A 19,775-nucleotide genomic window follows, 5' to 3' on the forward strand; every position below is an offset into this window, starting at 1 on the left:
GGAAGAAAAGAGCTGTGCTCACAGGCAGAGCATTTCTATGAAATGGGGCCTTAGGAGCACAATGCAAAGTGTACACCTGCCCAGGCTAATACGAACCAGCGCTGCCAGGAACAAGAGATTCAATCCAGACTTTCTCATGACGCTACCCGACTGCTTCCGTCATAACAAAAAGACCAGCATCTGATCATATGACCAATTACTGTAGCTACAGTGTGGCCAACTTTCCCCTTCTTTCATTCAATGGACCTACACCACCTTACATAACGCATTAACTTTGGACTGTTGCAAAATGGGGATAAGATAAGCTTTAGAAACAGTTAAACTGTCTTTTTAGGTCACCGGTAAACTTACAGATGTAAACTATTTCTTAGCTTCCATACGGAACTCTATAGTATCATATTAAGGAGAATCTCACATACAGACTATAGTATGCCTTTGGAGCTTACAATCTTTTAACTCTTTATTGTCTTTATTCTCTTCTTAAACTACTGTTCTCTCGTTCCACGCAATAGACAGACCGTAAAAATAAAGTGTGTGGGCCATACGGAAATTAAACAATCAAAGAAATGAACCAAAGGTGATATCATATAAAGAGTAAATGTTTGCTAAGCAGTAAAGCAAGTGTTTTTGGGAGAAAAAAAAACACTTCCCCTTTTTAGGCCTCATTGCACAAATATCCATTACTGCACAAACATCCAACAACAAATCAAACCAAACAAGCCTTGTGCGCCATTTATGATCGTTTCTGATAATCTGTGCTAATCAGGTTCCAACTGTTCCAAACCTCTCTCTCTCTCACACACACACAAAGAAAGAGAGAGAGAGAAGAAGAAAGAAGATGAAGAAGAAGAAGAGAGAGAATGCATTCCATTTCCCATCTGTTCTCATGGACACTTGCCCTAGATTCAGAGTGAGAGGATTAGTAGGGGAACGGATCTTCAAGTTGAAATAGGCTTTAACTACAGGTGTAATGTGTTCCCGTTGCTATGGCAGGAGTAACCACCGGAGAAAACAGCCATATAAACAGCAGGAATGTAATGTGACAGCAAATTGGTTGAAAACATTAAAAAGAGCATAAAAGAGAAGGCAAGAGAGAGAGAAGTAGAAATAGAGGGGAAAGGAGAAGAGGAGAGACTGATAAATACAGAGTAACCATTGACGTGACACCACAGAGCGCTAACTGACTTTTACCCCTCCTACTTACTCCTACCCCAGTCTAAAAATAAACAGATAAAGACATTTAAATGGCCTTGTGGCCATTGGTCCCAGCCTAGCTATTTGACCCCAGGTGTCTACGGCTATAAGTCATTATCAGGCACTCTCCAGCAGGCAGCCCTGACCCAAGGCTCCCCAGAGAGGAGGGGAGGTGAAAGGGTAACCCAACTCCCCTAGCTGACACAACCGGCGGGCGAGGAGGGAGCTATAATAATGCTGTCAGCCACACATAAATTTGTGTCTTTAACGCATCCCAGCTTAATCATTCATGAGCTTGCACTCACACACACAGCAGCAGCGATGATCGCCTTTCATGGAGTGCACAGCAACCTATAGACGAGGTCAGCTGTAGGTACACGGGGATCAGCTTTTGGACTTCAGCAAAAGAGTGGGCGATTCCTCTATCTTCTAAAGCTGCATAAGAGCAGCGCTCATTACACAACTGAATTAACACAGTTCAGGTTCAGAATTATATTTAAGGTCATGAATGCAAAGTCATTAACATATCAAAGACTGACCAGCTGCTATTAATAAATTCTTTGTGAAAATAATTTGTAAAGTTTGAAAATGATCCTGTGTAAGGAGCATGTGTGTGTGTGTGTGTGCTGTTTGTGCGTTTGCGCACGTGTCTGTGTGTGTGTGTGTGTGTGTGTGAGAGAGAGAGAGAGAGAGCGAAGGCTGTGAGTAGTAGTTCAAACTCCCAGATGTGGCACAGGGGGAAGGGGAGTTTAGCAGGAGAGCAAGCATATGCTTTCCCTCAGCTACAGCTGGCCACAATCATGTCAAACCAATCTGAAATGGACTCAAAGCCTGTTTGCTTGCCCCCCCCCCCTCTCTCTCTCTCACTCTCTTTCTCTATCTCAGGTTGCTGTCCCATCATACTTTTCTCCTTCTTTCCTTCTGTCTTTTGTGATACACACACACACAAACACACACACACACACACTCAAGTCAAGTGAGGCTGAACCGATTGGTGACTTGGCAGTTCCATGCTCACAGCTGGCCAGGCCTGATCAGAGGCCTCACACTGTCACCGCGATAACGCCTTCATTGTTCAAAGTGAGAGTCCAAAGGGGTGCATCTGATCGCCAACCAAATGAACTGTCCACTCGAGGAGATCCTGAGTTAGGCGCAGCCATCCGTAACTCACAGCTGTACGGTATCCAGTTACTCGCTCTCTCTCTCTCACTCTCTCTCTCTCTCTCTCGCTTGCCTGAAATACCTCCAAGTGAAAAACTTCAGGGCACCAGCTGACTTCGATATTAAACTTCAGCTTACTGTCGAAACATGCACTTGAGCTGGGGAGGGGGAACAGCTGTCAAAACATGTGTTCAAAGATAGAATAAAATCATACATAAACACGCTCACAGGTTGAAGGGTTCTTTGGGAGATCTAACATTGGAAGGTTACAATATTGCTGCTCCAAGGCCTCAAACAAATTGTGAGATTTATAGCACAGCTACATTATCATTTGTCAGCACCTGGGTGTAATGCAAAATATTATAGTCCTGGTGCATGTGAATGACTGCCGAACACGTGTAGGAGAACTGACCAACCATTTTCCTGGCAGGCTGGCATGACAGTAATGGCTCTGATGACAACTTATGTCAGTGGTTTCTAAAACTGTTTGGACTAAAACATTACTCTTAACATTTTGTTTTCTTCCAAATGGCCCTCTGAGATTGTTTCAATATAATGTTAACCTCTCCTATGAATCTTGCATATTCCTTTAGAGTATTCAAACACACCCCTGGTTCAGTGAGCCCAGTCTAATGGCACTGGCATGACTGTAACATTATTCACTGAGCTATCCAATGTTCTGTCACCATTAATGAAGTTACATCATGCACATTGGTCCTGTACATGTGTAGACACACAACCACACACACACACGTTTGACACATGCAAACCACATGCAGAATACCAACCTTATGTTCCATCTGGATCCCATACCTTGGTTTCAGGAAACAGAGCATGGCTAACCTACCTTAATCAATGGCATAAATCATAACAGAGGATAAGTCAGTGCAGATTCACCGTCTTCTGTACAGCTACTGATTGTGGCTGACTCTGGATCTGATGCGCCCCTGGGCTGGTACAGATCCCCCAGTGGACCCATGCCAGAGGTGTCAGCTAATAGAGAAGCATGTAGGCTACAGGAAATGAGCTCACAGAGAATCTTTGTCACAAGCATATAGTTTGTGGATAGTTTTTTTCCCCCTCAAGACTGACTGGTTTCAAAAAAAATATTGACAAGCGTATTGGCACTCAAAGATGTGGAAGCGGCTGTGGTGATGACATTCAATCACAGGAAGAATGGAGTGTGTGACAGAGGACCAATGCTTCCACATCATAAGGGATGATGGATATTGGTCTCTGTGCGCTGCGCCTAGTTCTACCCCCGACGAGATTGATGAAGTAAAATGATGAAAAAGCAGTTTTGAGTGTTCCAACAAACACATGTAAAGCAATTTAGCCAAGATCATTTTTAATCATTCAAAGCTTTTCTCTACTCGTCCTCAAAAGACCTCTAAAGCAATATCAGCTATGAGAAATCTCCCATGAGAGAGAGAGGGGGGGGGGGGAGGGGGGAAGCAGGAATCCACTTTGTGTGCTTTCTCTGTGCAGCAGGCTAAAGAGGACTAAAGTTCGACTTATCCCACCCAAACTCACTTCATTTGCCTGTCCTTCTCTCCCAGCCGGCTGCTGACTGGCTCAGACATCGGGTGCAGATGGCCTAAGAAGCTCGTGCCAGCGCTGGGGTTAAGGACCGGGCAGGGAGGGGACAGCGAGTGCACAGCACGCAAAGCACCACCCTCCTCCTCCTCCTACCCAGCCCGTGCTCGCCGGCTGGGTTCAAAGCGGCCGTCTCCGAGTGTCGTGTCAGCCCGGTCCAACTCGGCACACAAAGGACAGAAATAGCAGAGCTCCCTTCTCCACCAACAGCAGCAAAGGCAGACTGCATGGAGAAAGTGTTGGATAGAGAGAGAGAGAGAGAGAGAGAGAGAGAGAGAGAGAGAGAGAGAGAGAGAGAGAGAGATGGGAGGTTGGACAGGCCTGTCATGACTCCAAGTTGCCTTGAAATCGCCAGATTCTGATAAATATGGCATGAGATTAAAGGTGGGTTTGTATGGGAGGGTTTAGCTGGGGAGAGTAAATACTGCCCGAGTTGTTTGAGATCTGTTTTCGTTAGTCCAGCCCAATAGACTCTCTCAAAAGGTGGTAATCCAGTGTCCAAGCGTGGGAAAATGTGTCCGATAAACAATCCACCTTAAACAAAAAAAATGAATGAGGAGAAGAGCTTGTTTGCTGATTGTTTGCTGTTGTTAGCTGCCATTTTTGTAATGTTGCTATGGAGACTAACGGTCCTTTTTTGTGTCTTTTCCATCAGGGAGCCTGATATCCCAGCCTGGGCTCCAATCCTGTACCAGCTGCAGCTCCTGGCCTTCCGGGACAAGCCTGACCCCCAGACCCTCCTGGTGGCCGACTGCATCCGGATCGGCAACCACAAGCGGGAGCGCGGCAACTTCTTCTTCCAGCGGGAGGAGTACAGCATGGCGGCGCGGGCCTACTGCATGGCACTGGACGTACTGACCATTCACACACGTGGTAATCCCCCTTCCATGTCATAACGAGAAGGAGTATGTCATAGTAAATCACATGTGACATAATATGACATACTAATAGACATGTGAAGCAGTCAGATATTTAGAAACACAAGTAGCCTATTATTGTAGGTGTTTTGGTTTTTATCATAGTATCAGAATATTACGTGTTTCAGACATCACAAGAATTTACAGTGTGAACTTCAGTGAACCTGCCTTCTAGTGTCATCTGTTTTTACAGCTGTGGAGAATTTCTTCATTGTACAACTGAAGAATACAGAATGTTGGCCACAATAACCAAAGCGGCAAAAATAAACATATATAGATAAATTAACTTCATATTAATGACACTGACAACATGAAGTGGCAGGCCATGCCATCTCACCATCACTGAATAGCAATCTCCTATCAACACTACACTGCCAACAGATGACTACAGTCTGTGTAAGCGCACACAATAGTGCATGCCTCAGGGGCGAGAACAAACATCAAAAGAGACAAAAGACACTGCCTGAGTGCCAAGCCTTCTCCAAAAGATTACCCTCCAGTTAAGTTGAACAGATGCATTCTCTACACTCTTCAGTTTCGTAGCTCGCCCCAGCCATGGCAGTGCTCTCTCCCAGTCCTTCTCTCTCGGCCCAGCGTAATTCCATCATCAGAATGTGCGGTCACGTCCAGATGATGTGAGCGTCGTGAGTGACATCTTCATTAGGCCCTAAGCTAATCAGATGTAATAAATCTGCCTGCGATTTCCACGTCCTTAACTACCCTAATAGGTGGCGAGGCAAACGGAACTTGAGAGGGTCGTTTGACAGTAATGAGGAAGAAGAGTGCAGAGCACCAGCCTGTTAAGGTTGCTAATAATGCCTCGGATGGATGCATACAAGGGTGGTGGTGGTGATGGTGGAGGAAAATGACCTTAAATTACCCATCATGCTGTCACCAATCAGGCCTGCCTTAGTCTATCAAATTGTGCATACATGAATAGCGTTGTATAAAGTCAAATGATCTCAACATTCAACTATGCTAATTGGCCTATAAGAGTGCCACAACAAGCTAAAAGGCTTAATATGAGTTTAATATAGGAAATGAGAAGTGGTTATCAAATATGCATCCACCGTCAGAAGACTGCCTTCTTCCTAGGACCTTGGCTTTGTCCACCATAAATTATCGGTGTCCCCCAAGTTTGGTAGCCTAGAAATCTAGACTCGCCCCTAACGGCAGCAAATTACATTTGCTGCCAGGGCTATAGCAACTCTCCGTTGGCTTGTGAGCTCAAGAAATCAAAACTTAATCAGGCCAATGAAATCGTGTATAGAGTCGTTAGGTGGGCTTAACAACATGATTGATGGCTGAGTTGCAACGGTTTGGCTTGAATTCCCTGCTACTTGAAAACAAATAAGATGGATGTTGCTGTTGGCGAACAGTGTGACACGAGTTAAGCTTTTATTAAGTTGGCAAACGTTTGAACTAGCCAACTAGCTCCGCTGGTGGGAAACGCATTTGACTCATAGCGCTGCCGCTGTCCTATTGCGTGCAGAGGGAATTTGAAAGACAACTGATTATCCCGCCCCTCGGACTAAGCACTGCGAACGGTGAGTGCCCAGACCCTACATTTTAATGTGGGTCTGGCTCGTCAGGCTACCGGTTTGGTAGATGGCCCTTAGGAATTCCCTTCAAGATCCTGTAGGTCCCCACAATATACGTTTCCCACCCTTAAGAGTTATCCTCTCACGTACCTGCTAACAACAGTCCTTCACAAAACAGAGAGGTGAGAGAGGTGCGAAAGGGTGTGAAGATTCGGCTAGAGGATAATGGGTTTACTGTGGACTTTTATAGCTGGAGCAAACACACAGATGTTCTCACATCAAATGCCCAGATGTCTTGCACACCGACCCCCCCACCCCCCACCCCCACACACACACCTCCCCACCTCCTTCCCTTATTGTCACTTCCTTTGTCCCTTTGTTGTGCGTATGTGCAGAGCCGGACAGTAACGGAGTACATTTACTTGAGTACAGTACCAGTACCAGTAGAGTATCATTTTTGGGGAGTACTCATGACTTTACTCAAGTACATTTGAGAGGCAAATATTGTACTCTTTACTCCACTACATTTCTATCCATAACTGTGAGTACCTGTTACTACTTCTAAAAAAAAAGGAAAAAAGAAAAATCACGGAAACCCTCAATTTGTTGTTTCCCTCTCAAACGTGACTGGATTGTGCAGGCACCACTGATTGAGACAGCCTATCAGCAATCACCTTCAGCTTTCCGCCAAAGTCAACTCCATGGTCAGATTTAGATAAGAGACAAAACCATGGACCAAACAATGGATGAAGACGCAGCAAGTCCATCCCGGGAATGTGCCAACCCATGGCCTGACCTCGCCAGACTATTTTAATTTTCTGAACAAGTTAATGATAGTTTTCGCTTCAAGTGTTTCAATTACAAAATAGTATTTTGTATTTGAAATACGTATTTTAAATACATGTATTAGAAATACTGCCCATCCCTGGCAATATGGTAAAAAGATGACTTGATTTTACTTTCAATTCCTTTTACATTCTCCAAGGTATTAACATTAACATTTTTTATAACTCCATGTAGGACGTTTCTGTACATAAATGTAAGCACTGTGGCAGTAGTAATGCAATATTTAGAAAATGTAGGCTACTTGATCTTGTACTCTTGATACTCAAGTACTTTTAAAAACAAGTACTTTTTACTTAAGTAGACATCTGACTGTTGTACTTTTACTTGTACTTGAGTAAAATGTAGCAAAGGGTATCTGTACTTTTACTCAAGTAATGAAGCTGTGTACTCTGTCCGCCTCTGCGTATGTGTGTGCCACCTGCACACCTATTCAGTGGAAGACAGTGGTCACTGAGTGGCAGCATCACAATGGTTCAGTGGTTTGTCTCTTCGCTTCTCTCTTACACCCCCCCCCCCCCCCCCCTTCCTATCTCCCACACCAAAAAAAGGAGGGGACGAGTGTTGCCAGGTCGGGGAGGAAGAGGAAGTGAACGACCAGCGGGTGAAGTGTCTGAATAACCTGGCCACGGCCCAGCTCAAACTAGAGCAGTTCGACGAGGCCCTCCACACCAGCCGTGACGTGCTGTTCCTTGATCCACTCAATGTCAAGGCCCTTTTCAGAGCGGGGAAGGTCAGTCATTCTCTCTCTCTCTCCACGTGGATCTGTATTATACAGAATTAACTTTTTCAACTTTCAACTTTTCAAAGTGGTAAAAAAACAGCAGATTTGACCTAATGCTATTAAAGAAGCCCATATTGATTTTCTTCACAGCTCTTGTCGGACAAGGGTGAGTATGAGGAAGCTATGGAATTGTTGAAGAAAGCCCTGAAACTGGAGCCAACAACTAAGGTGAGAGAGAGGACAGCTGTTGTCAAGCTGACCTCATAACTTCTTTCACATCTGGTTTGACTGGCCTCATGGAAGATATTCCCCCTGCTGCCAATGCACACACACTACCCTGTTCCACTCTTGTCTATTGTAAAAGTTAATTAGCATGCAATGATAATGTGTGTGGCAAGGCTCATTTTTATTGTTTTCAAAATTAAAGCAAGTGCAGTAATTCCAAATATGCCTTTAAGACAAGAGCTGGAAATATTGTGACTCACAGTTCACTTTTAGTTTATGGAATTTCTTGCTTCCTGCCTTTGTTTTGTTGAAATTATTGACAGAAATATCTGGACTTGGATTGTGCTTTTTTTTAGCTGGTCAAGGAATGGTATTTTTCATTTGGAAGGACTAAGGCTTCTTGCAGGCGTTCCCTCATTTTGTTTTGTCACAAGATTTGTTTACAATATGGAGTTCCAGAAATCTGTGTGTAGCTCTTCATGGAAAATTCATATTTTACCCTAGCTGAGAGTGCTTGCAAAAAATAATCATGATCTCCTACTCCAGTTGCCTCCATGCCTGACAGTTGGCCATGAGGAAAATAGGCCTTGTTTTTCCAAAGGAGAGACTCGGTGGAAATACACACAAGCAGTTTATAATTAATGTGCCCAACCAAACCACGACTAAGCCAAGAGGAGCGTAGGTTTTTCATGATGCACTACCAGGTATTAACCCCAGACTATGGAGCAGACCGTGCGGTGTGTTGGGTTGCTCTTCAGCAGTCACTGACGCTGCCCAAACCTGTCTTGTCATGCCCTGGCTGTACACAGCTGCCTGCTTGAGTATCGTCTCAGTTCAACCACTGAGATTTAAACTGTCTGGCGTCTGCTATAATCACACACTGAAGTGCATGGTGACACTTTTAGTTTTAAACCACTTTATTGAATACACTCAAGTGAGGGAAACCTTTCACAACACATACACACACACACACACAGTGTTTTGAGTCTTTCCCACTGAAAATAATCATTAAAAATAACAAATGGAAGGTCAACACTTGCCTTGACCAGATTAAATGATTGAGGCTTTCGATGGAAGGAGGATTTGTAAACATGCAGAAACCACATGCTGGTCCCCTACACTTTGAAAATATGTTTTGTTGTCGTCCAGTCTAGTCCAGTGAAGCAGTCAGAAAATAAGCATGTGTGAATGAACTAAAGAACTCTCACCAGGCCTAATTGCAAATAACAATATAGAATCTTCAGTTGAAACAGCATGTGTATCTTGTTATGATTATTTGGGTGCTAAGCTACATGCTTCTGACAGGGAGGGAGTGAGATTCACCATGACCTCATCTACCCTCCTTCATCCTGTGCCACTGTACCACTGCACACACTCCGCTAGTGGTGAACTATCCTTGTCTAGACTAAACTAAAAAATCATCTGTTTCTGTAATGACGCCCTTGTGTCCAGTAGCAAGAGAGAGGGAGGAAAAAAACATTTGAAAAAGGAATGGATGCATATTGTTAGTAAGAAAAATAGAAAATGAACAGTGAATGACTAGTGTTTTTGTCTTCATCTTAAATTATTTTAATACAATACGGAGGGACATGCCCAGAGTAAAAGGCAAGCAGAGTTGCATTCCATTTGGTTGATCATTTGAATAACTTTTCCCTATATTTCTGGTTCAGTCCCAAACATTAGTTGATCGCTGTGTGCAGTGCAGTTGTTTAAGAACTTTGAAAAATAGTGACTACTGCTATGTTTATAACTATCTGAGTTGGACCTCCCCACAGATTTTGCTCGCTTAAAAATGACAATAAATGTGTGTAAATACAAATACAGAAGGTACTACTGCAACAGCTATTTTGTAAACAGTTAGTGTAGTGAGGACCATTTGAGTACAACGGTTAATTCTTGCTCTTGCAACTTGCCATGGCTGTTGATAAGCTGAGCTTTGAAATTGACATCCAAAGATGGATGTTAAATAATAAAACTAAAACAACAACCATATTCATCTCAAACCCTGTATCAAAATAGTAAACATTCACAGAGTAATGGCCAGATGAAAGGGAACCATAATCATTGATCCGGACAGAGGACATCCTGAATAAAGAGCAATGTCCAGTAGTTTGACACATTCATAAAAGCGCAACACACTGCTGTGGCTGTAGGCAACAGGATCTGTATGCATTTGCAGTACATTAACTAAATCTCTTAATCCACACCTTCAGACAGAGGCTGGAGATTGGATTTGTTTGACTGTTACGCAATCAGATTGAGATCCTGCCATTTCTGAAAGTTCTAAAGTTAAATGTATATGCAGACAAAAACAAAAACAACAACAACAACAACAAAGCACTCCCTGCCATTGTTCAAGCATATACCAGGCCTGTTTATCCTGCTCCGGTTTCTACTTGATTCCTTTACTGTGTACAATGCTGCCCTCTTTTGGTCAAAACATACTTCTGTTCACATGAAACAATTAAAGTAACATACAGGAATTTTACAACTTCTTGGCAGAGATGTTGTTTTTGGCTTAAAATCAGAGAGTAAAAGCCCACCATGTATTGGTTCTACCTGTCCACCTAAAACAGGTTATTTCAATTAGCGCATCTACCTGGCTGAAAAAAGAACTAGTAAGAATCAGCTGTTTTTTACTGAAAGGTTGGAAGAAATATGTGGTAAGACTTTACTTTAGGTTTCCCATCTCTGCTTAAAATGTCATTTGGTCTTGAGAAGAACAGATAAATAGCCTACCAGTCCCCCCCCCCCCCCTACATGTAGCTCTGTGCTCTGAGTCAGATAACCTCATAAAATAGAAACGCTTTCACTGAAATGTATTACAAAAGATAGCAGTGTGCATGCTAACAAGCTTTTACAAATAATGTTGTTGTTAGTGTTTATAACGTTTTTGCACACCATCGCTAGCTATAATGTTAGACCACAATTCATTTTGCTGCTTTAACACAAGGAGTGGCAGTCACATGGAACAGCACTGTTGTTTTTGTGTGCTTTTGACATTAACACTAACAGTTCTCATGTTATTTATTTTATTCCTCACAGGCCATTCACGCTGAGCTATCAAAGCTGGTTAAACGACAGTCTGGCGGAAACGAAACTCAAAAATGGAAAGCTAAACCAGCTCAGGTGTTAGGGGACAATATTGCACCCTTCGTGATTCCTCCCAAAAAGAAGCCCTCAGTAAGTGAATGAACACTACCTCTGAGGAAAGCGGGTCGACATTTGCCAAACATACCTTAAGCGCTATAGCCCTTTTGTTGTTGTTTTTTGTTGTTGCAGGGAATTTCTTGGAAATTTCTGCTTGGTGCTCTGGTGGTGGCCTTGGGCAGTTTAGTGACATCAGTGGTCCTGACTGCAAGAAACTAACTCACCTAAACTACTCTCAAACTACTGTACACTACAAGCCCAACAGCAGAACTGCCAAGAGGGAGAAAGTGCATTGAATCATTGTAGTATCTGCCCCTATTAGGTTCTGATGTTGACACCGACACATGCAACGTAGAATGTATTGAATGCACTTCTAGACACAAACCACATTTGCCAGAGATTTATTTTGCTTACATTTCTGTGCTGTCCCCGTGGATCACAGTTATGGTACAACTATGTCATCAAAAAACCCTCCATGTCTTTAATTCTGATCTTGTCATTCATTTCCTTCCCGAAACCCCATGTGAAATATTTTACACTTCATGCAACTAAAGGAATACAGGGATAAAGATGTGGATGTTAAATGTGGTTTCTTTAAAATTGCTTTCAATTGATAAAGACCAAACCAAAGTAAATGTCTAAACTGCAACTGATTTTGTCTTGAAATTTTTATATTTGACATTTTAGATTAAGGAAAATAAACCATAGCCTATTAATTGAAATATATGTATTTTTTTCCAAATCTGTTTTGTTACATGTTGTCTGGAGCTCCACTGTGTTCGAATTCTGCTGGAAAGTATCCCTAATAAACTGTGGTAGAAGCAATAAACAGTTAAACAAATACAATCTACTGAGCCATGTTTTAAAAAGTCCTATTTGTCATCTTCTTAGTGGTAGCTGTATTGTTATTCTGTTGTTGCCGTTTGAAGTTGTGAAAAATACATAAGGTACACAGATAACAAAAGCAGTAAGGGAAGCAGCAAAAAAAAAAAAAAGTAACCAACATGGAACCAGGGATTTGGAGTCAGGTTGATCAAGCAGTTCTTTTTAACTCTTAAAACAAGACATGCGATTTCTGAATAGAATATGCCTGCCCCTCTCTTTTTATGATGCTATAATCATCATATATTTTAGGCTACAGGATGCACACAGTATAGCCTACTCAAGTTTTTACAGTGTGTCATTCGTGTGCATCATACTGTTTGATCAACTCTGCAACTTGCGTGTAACATTGGTCTGTTTATTCTAGCCTAAGAGGTGATGCTTTGCCGCATCATCAGTAATTAAAAGTGATGCGTGAGTGAGCAGGACATATCATTTCTCATGTGTCTCTCCTTGATCTCCATCCTCCTTACATTACTTCCTTGTTTCCTTCACAAAATTAATTAGAAGGAGGGTTAGGACAGGAGGAAGGAAGGAAGGGAGGCAGGGAGGATGGACAAATAGAGAAATGGGATGCACCCTTGGTTGCTAGTAGTAGTCTACATTTAGCTACATTAGCCTATTTAATTTTCCTTTATGCATTGTTAACGGTTATAATTGGGTCATTCCACATCAATTCAACCAGGGCCCACACACTTAGGTCTCAAAAAATTCTGAAAAAATTACCAGGTGTACCTATGTTACCCAGGAGACACACTGTAAAATTACTTTTATGTAAGATCAGTACTTTCCAAGATACAGCCAGTTGTATGGGGGGAGGGGGTGTCAATTTTGTTCAGCCTCTTTTTTTTTGTCAAAGTTCACAAGCCCATAGGTCAAGAACTAAACCATGTAGGAGGCTCAAATGTTGCATGCTGGTACATAAATAGGAGTAGTATATATATATAGGCATATGTAGCATAATCGTCACATTTGACCTGGATGATCCTGCATGGTCATAGCTGTCCAGCTCAAAGTTGATAAAAATTTTATTGGAGTTTTTGGCTTGGCTCTATTTAGGCCTTCAGAAGACATAGGCCTATTTAGGCATTTTAGACCCCATAGGCTAACCATAACCATCAAGTTGCTCAGGGGGTATACCAAGTAGCCTACGTGGTTTAGTGACAAACCTTGGTAAGTTTACTCAAAAGTAAGGGGTAACTCTCCTAATAGAAGAGCTGTATGGCTCCATTCTCCTAACAAAACAATGCCATAGGGCTAGTTGTAGGAGGTTTATCACTTAGGCTACTCTGATGCTGCTTTCGAGATATCTCATAAATCCACCGCCCCAGTTGGAAAGTGTAAATTACTCAGCTTTCATGCGGCATTTTGGGCAGGCATGCCCACTTTACCTCGGAGTACTTGAGGGTGCCCCGAGGCACAATGGAGAAGTTTGCCTCGAACGTCGACTACTAGGCTGCAGCCTTCCAGGCCGCGGTCCATCCCTCCAATGAGCATTGTCAAAACAGTAATTGTCATCGACAGCGCCACAGTTTGTCTGAAAGCGCGACGAGATACTTGAGGTTGGAGGCTGTAAAAGCTGGCGTCTTTGGAGCTAACAGTGCTAAAAGCAAGGATTTGACAATAAAAGAGTTACACATGTACACCGATGTTTGGTATTAATGTATAACAGTGCTAAAAGCAAGGATTTGACATTAAAAGAGTTACACATGTACACCGATGTTTGGTATTAGCCTAATGTATCTTACAACCTATTAGCCTACTAGATCAATGGAAATGGGCCTGTGTTGTGCTGTATCAATGTTACATTATATCCTCAGAAACAGACGATAAAAAAAAAAACGTCATTTTAATGGATGTTTATGTGTCTGATTGGTGGGCAGTTGTTTATTCGATGCTAATTGGATGTGATAATGATGTCGTATCTTGTCACTCAATCTGTAAAATTGTCACTGAGGTAAATTGCAGGAAAGGGACACCCAGATCAATGCAGTGATTAATTTGACCATCATTTAAAAGGTTTATGTGCACAGCAAAACACTTATTGGCTATTCTTCAAATTTCTTAAAAATATTACACTAAGTACTTTCACTCACAGAAAAAAGATCAGATGGTCCAAAATGAACAAACTTTATTAGAGACACAGTAAGACACTAACATATCAAAAGGCAGAGGTGTGTTTGTAAATTTACATTTCTTATCCTAGTGAGGATTCAAGGATGTTTACAGTCACTTACATGCTTAGAAATACAATAACTTATGTTTATGGGTTGTTATCAGATGTTATTTTTCCCAAACTGATGTACTGTCTGTATGTGTAATGACGTGGGCTCGTTCACACCATCACATAATGGGGGGGGGGGGGGGGGGGACAGTTGGACAGTTGTAAAAATAGTCATTTATTAAGTACAATCTAGCCAGGTCAATAATATGTATCTAGGGCAGTGGTCCCCAAACTACGGCCCGCCACCTCAGTTAAGGTGGCCCCCCAAAACATGTCCGTGGTATATAGGATCCGGCCCGCACGGGAGTACGACATCGTCAAACTATAACCTCCGTAATTTCCCCCATTCATTCTCTATGGCGGGTCTTAACAGTACACATGTAATACTCTTTTTGTCCACTGGTGGTTGTTTTGGCGCTGTTTCGCGTTTGCCATCGAAAACGGAATGAAATGTATAGTAGGCCTACTGTACCTGCAAACAATGTAAGAGGCCTCTGCTGACTGCATCAGTGCTCAAAGTATTCTAAAAGTTTATCAATTAATTGTTAATAACTAACTAACTTCTATTCAAGTCATAATTCTGGAACTTTCTGGTATAATTATTTATATTTTTTATTCACTCGTTCAATATTCATACAGAGTTCACATGCAAAGTTCTCATCAGGTGAGTGAAAGTTAGAATGGTGGTCATTTCAGATGTTTCTGCCACGACTTCATAAAACTCATAGTTTGAGAACTTTAAATTTGATTTGAAAGATACATCATTATCACATCCAATTAGCATCGAATAAACAACTGCCCACCAATCAGACACATAAACATCCATGAAATTGCGTTTTTTTTATCGTCTGTTTCCGAGGATATAATGTAACATTGATACAGCACAACACAGGCCCATTTCCATTGATCTTGTAGGCTAATAGGTTGTAAGATCAGGGCCGTGGGAAGTGAGTTTTGGTTGGGGGTGCTCTAGTGGGGGGGGGGGGGGGGGGGGGGGGGGGGGTAAAAAAAGTTATTGTATTTTATTTAAACGCCTTTATCTGTTAATGGACAACAGCATACTGGCATTGCATGACACACAGCACAGGCATACATCACTGTCAAGAACATGGCTACACTACAGAAAAAATGCAAACCACGCAAACAAAGTAACCGTCTGCTATCTGACGCTACACTAGTAAGGTAACAAAGTTGCTGTAGCCTTGCACCGAAATCGACGGTGAACACGTGAAATATAAAACTGTTGAACACCAACATTAATAAAACGTAATAATTATTGACGCTTCTGATATGGGTGTCAAAACAGGCTAAAGACCCTATCGCACAGCATATTAGACAGAACACATTGACTCAAAACATATGCATAACATAGGCCTACCCAACGCAATATTCATAGGCTAGCCTACATTAAATTGATCCACATATCACAAATATAGCCTACAACAAATGCTGACATCATAAACGGACAGTGTAGCCCAGTGGTCCCCAAACTACGGCCCGCCACCTCATTTTGGGTGGCCCCCCAAAACATGTCCGTAGTATATATCATCCGGCCCGCACAGGAGTACAACATCGTCAAACTAAAACCTCCGCAATTTCCCCCATTCATTCTCTATGGCGAGTCTTAACAGTACACATGCAATACTCGATTTGTCCACCGGTGGTTGTTTTGGCGCTGTTTTGTGTTTGCCATCGAAAACGGAATGAAATGTAAGCCTACCTACTAAGTTAGAATGGTGGTCATTTCAGACCACTTCAGCACATAAAATTCTCATAGTTTGACAACTTTAAATTATTTGTAGGATATTCACAGAGCCCGTTTACGGAGAGCCGGATCACTCCCTATTAACTCCATTGTACCTGCAATCTGTTGCAGTTCCGCTAGGGGCGATCACGAATAAGTGCAAAAACAATGGGGGTCTATGGAGCTAGCCTATCATATTCTCCAACCACGGCGGCCTCCCTTGAAACAACACAAGAGATTAATCAAAGATTGTTAAGGCGCCTTAACAATCTTTGGATTAATCTCGCTCCTCGTTACAAATAGGCAAGGTCTATTCACTAAATTAACACTAAATTACAGATAAACACTCTTCAGAGATATTTTCCTTCTTGCTCAACCATAGTAGGCAGTTGTAATAGCTTCCTGTAGCCTTTGTTTTCCGAGCTAAATCATGAACAGTTTCGGAGGTCGTGATTTTTTAAAGTCGGGTCCTCCGAGTTTACGACCGGCATGAAGCAGTAAACCAGAGAATGTCTAATAAGGGGAGAACTGCCACTCTCGGAAAACTTCCGGTTTCTGAACTGGTTGCAGTTCCTTCTGTGGTTCCACATGAGGGCACTCGTCCACGAGTGCAGAATGCATGGAGGTCTATGGAGCTGTACCCCTCAAAATCCACTTTTCTCAGGATATAATTTGTTTTGAAGTAATTTGAGTATTGTATTCGAAAGGGGAGGCAAAGAAAATACACTTGGTTGAGTATTATATTTTTTAAAGTCACTTAATTGTTCTAAAAAGCTTTTCAAATGTGTCAATGACGTCATTCATTAGCACAATGCTAGCGTGTTATGTGCAACAACGACCCAACCTGTAAGAAATCAAAAGGACATAAGTACTCGTTCATTCAACTTTTGACCTATAACCCATGTTGAAGTTATACATACTACAATCAAATCTGAGATTTGTCAACGACAATCAGGTGAAAGAGACAAATTTAGCCGTCTAGCTCCATTGACTTCCATTCATTCTGCCCTCATGGTGATCGCCCCCAGTGGAACTCTGGTGGATCTGCATCCAAAATTCGGTACAATAGAGTGGTGAAGTCCCGCCCCTTCCGTTTGCCTCCATGGGACCTATCTTTCAAAAAAATTTGAACGGCAGTCTATGGCGAAAAATAAATTATTTTCTGGTCCCGGTTGACTTGTGCCTTGAATTACCCATATGATGTTTGTCAATTTTAAAGACAATTTTTCATGTAAAGACATTTGCAGTTTGTTTCGTAACTATTGAATTACAACATTGTGAAAGATCGTAATTCCAACGACTACAAACCCATCAGTCGCGCTAGTGACGTTAGCTTATTCACAGCCACACTAGATTGTACAAGCATACCAGCAGCAGGTCTTAATTGGGCTTTCCTTGCCGAAGAAAATACCATGAGTCAGAGGATTAAACACATCAGGTAAGTTGTATTCGTCCATAGACTGTACATTACATACTGTTAAGTGACATAGCAGGCAGCAAGATGCAACCGTTAAGTAGCATAACAGCTCTTATCGTTTCATTACGTTGGTGACGTACATCATTCGAGACGAGAGATGTAGTCCACTGAGTGGATTCGCACAAAACCAATAACTTTTGAAGTCTATCAAACAACAGTACTTTCTTGACGTGAAAAATTATCTTTTAAATTCACACACATCATATGTGAAATTTGTGGCACAATTCAAACTGGACCAAAAAATAATTGTTATCTCTCCATTAACTCCCGTTCATCATTTTTTGAAAGATAGGTCCCATGGACCAGAAGTAGAAGGGGCGGGACTTCACCACTCTATGGGACAGAGTGGCAAGGCTCTCCCAGAGCCCGTCTACGGAGTAAACCAAACGCCAGAAAGTTAATCAGGCGTTCCTCCAATCAGGTAGGTGTATTCCAGAAGAGGACATTTCTCGCGATATCATCAAACACTGTAAATAGGCGGAGCTGCAACGTTGCATTTTCGGCAACAACCACCATCGGCGCGTCATTGGGAAAGCTACAGCGACAGTAGAGAGCAGCCCTTTGGGTGAGCTTATCTAAAGCGAAAACCATTAACCAAAAATGACGAGTAAGTAGTGCTGTTGGGATTATGATAACTTAATTCTGGTTATTTAAAGTCACTGCCTACATCGCAATGGTGCATAGCCTACGATGCATGTCGACACCCATTTGTGAGCTAGCTCTTGGGCTAACGTTGTTTGCTTGGCTAAATGGAAACTAGCTAATGTTTACTTCCTTGTTAAAAACAGCTACACTCCAGACCGATTATTTGGTATCCTTTTGAAAAGAACGACTTTGAAATTGTCTACCAGTACACTCGCAGCTTCACCACGAGCTACATTCGCAGCGAACCTTAAACCAAACCATCTCTTCTACTAGTTTAACGTTAGCTACCAAGCTAATGTGCTTGTTACAACGTTAGCTAGCCAGCTACTATCTTTAAAGTGGTGATGAAAAGCTTTCCATAACAGGAAAAACGTTGGTTGTTCAACAATCAGTATGCGCGTTCTTGTAGGGGGAAACCAGCGTGAACTTGCCCGACAGAAGAATGCGAAGAAGCAGAATGAGAACGGCAAGGGCAAGCGCAATGATGATGGCCTCTCGGCTGCTGCGAGGAAACAGAGGTGTGCATCTAGATAGCCAATGTTGACCAGCGAGGACCAAGTAGTACAGAGCAGTCGGTGGGCCAATCCTCAAGAACTCTAACTGTTAATACGGAAGATGGTGCCTTGCAGACGAGAATCATCATGCTATGAATCAAACGGCACCTCAGTTCAAGCACTTGTGGGCTAAACCCACATTCCTCACAATTGGTTTGCAATTTTTGTGCAGAAGGAAAAAGTTCTGATTCTACTCTGTCTGTGCCTGTTCTAATTTAAATGTTTTTTTTTTCCTTTCCAATTTGCAGGGATGCCGAAATAATGCAGCAAAAGCAGAAGGCGGCAAATGATAAAAAAGAGCCAGGTTCTAAATAGTGTCCGACTCATATGGATCCCCCTCACACCAAGATCACCTAAGTTTTTAATATTGCCCTATGTGACCTGAGAATGAATTTGGGTACTCATGTGTGTTGAGGCTCCAGAAAGCAGACCATTGTTGTATCTTTATAACTGTGAGGGGTGCTCTTATTTTTTATTTTATTTTAAAAATCAGTGTCCCATCTTTTGAAGCAGACTCTTTGGTTGAATGAGGATTTGGCTGTTTGATCACCACAGTGCACAGGTCTCAGTTTTCTTGATCAGGATTTACAATGTAAACAAAAGCTGCAAGAATGAACAGACTAATCCATAGTTTGGAAGTAACCCAATCCCGTATTTTTGTAACCTCTCCCTCTCCTTCCTCAATTGTAATAATGTAATAAAATGTAAATCTTTCATGCACATTTTGGACGCAGTGTGTATTTGTTTTAGTGTTAAGACAAACACCAGTTTCACTTAAGGCTCTAACTTTTTTGATGATGCTAAAGAAAATACAGAAGCATGCTGCATTAGTGCTCAGATTGGTGCAGGTTTGATTTAGCTGACAAAATGTCAGTTTGGTTTGACAAGATTTAAGTGT

At 42.1% G+C, this 19,775-nt stretch overlaps 2 protein-coding genes across 3 annotated transcripts in view; both read left to right on the forward strand.

The window, feature by feature from the left end:
* fkbp16 (FKBP prolyl isomerase 16) overlaps window positions 1-12,192 on the forward strand; it is a 34,450-nt gene extending 22,258 nt beyond the window's left edge. Inside the window, exons 4-8 of the mRNA XM_042110452.1 lie at window positions 4,607-4,824; window positions 7,804-7,985; window positions 8,127-8,204; window positions 11,247-11,384; window positions 11,484-12,192. Of these exons, the coding sequence (XP_041966386.1) occupies window positions 4,607-4,824; window positions 7,804-7,985; window positions 8,127-8,204; window positions 11,247-11,384; window positions 11,484-11,570 (703 nt within the window). The 3' untranslated portion in view covers window positions 11,571-12,192. The remainder of the gene's footprint in view (window positions 1-4,606; window positions 4,825-7,803; window positions 7,986-8,126; window positions 8,205-11,246; window positions 11,385-11,483) is intronic.
* A 5,858-nt stretch (window positions 12,193-18,050) lies between these two features.
* On the forward strand, window positions 18,051-19,597 carry serf2a (small EDRK-rich factor 2a). Of its 2 annotated transcripts, XM_042110887.1 has the most exons (3): window positions 18,067-18,285; window positions 18,733-18,841; window positions 19,126-19,597. In XM_042110887.1, exons 1-3 carry the CDS (start codon window positions 18,279-18,281, stop codon window positions 19,190-19,192), a joined length of 183 nt encoding a protein of 60 aa, XP_041966821.1. In that variant the 5' UTR covers window positions 18,067-18,278; the 3' UTR covers window positions 19,193-19,597. The 2 variants fall into 2 exon arrangements, 1 of the variants encoding a protein (XP_041966821.1); XR_006035193.1 differs by lacking the exon at window positions 18,733-18,841 and having other exon boundaries at window positions 18,051-18,285.
* The last annotated feature ends 178 nt before the right edge of the window (window positions 19,598-19,775 follow it).

This window comes from Alosa sapidissima, chromosome 11 (assembly GCF_018492685.1).
Source record: "Alosa sapidissima isolate fAloSap1 chromosome 11, fAloSap1.pri, whole genome shotgun sequence".
Classification (NCBI taxonomy): domain Eukaryota; kingdom Metazoa; phylum Chordata; class Actinopteri; order Clupeiformes; family Clupeidae; genus Alosa; species Alosa sapidissima.

Excerpts from the sequence above, each read along its gene's own strand:
- serf2a (XM_042110887.1), top strand. Across the intron at positions 18,842-19,125 it reads GCTGCTGCGAGGAAACAGAG|GGATGCCGAAATAATGCAGC; the intron begins GTGTGCATCTAG and ends TCCAATTTGCAG.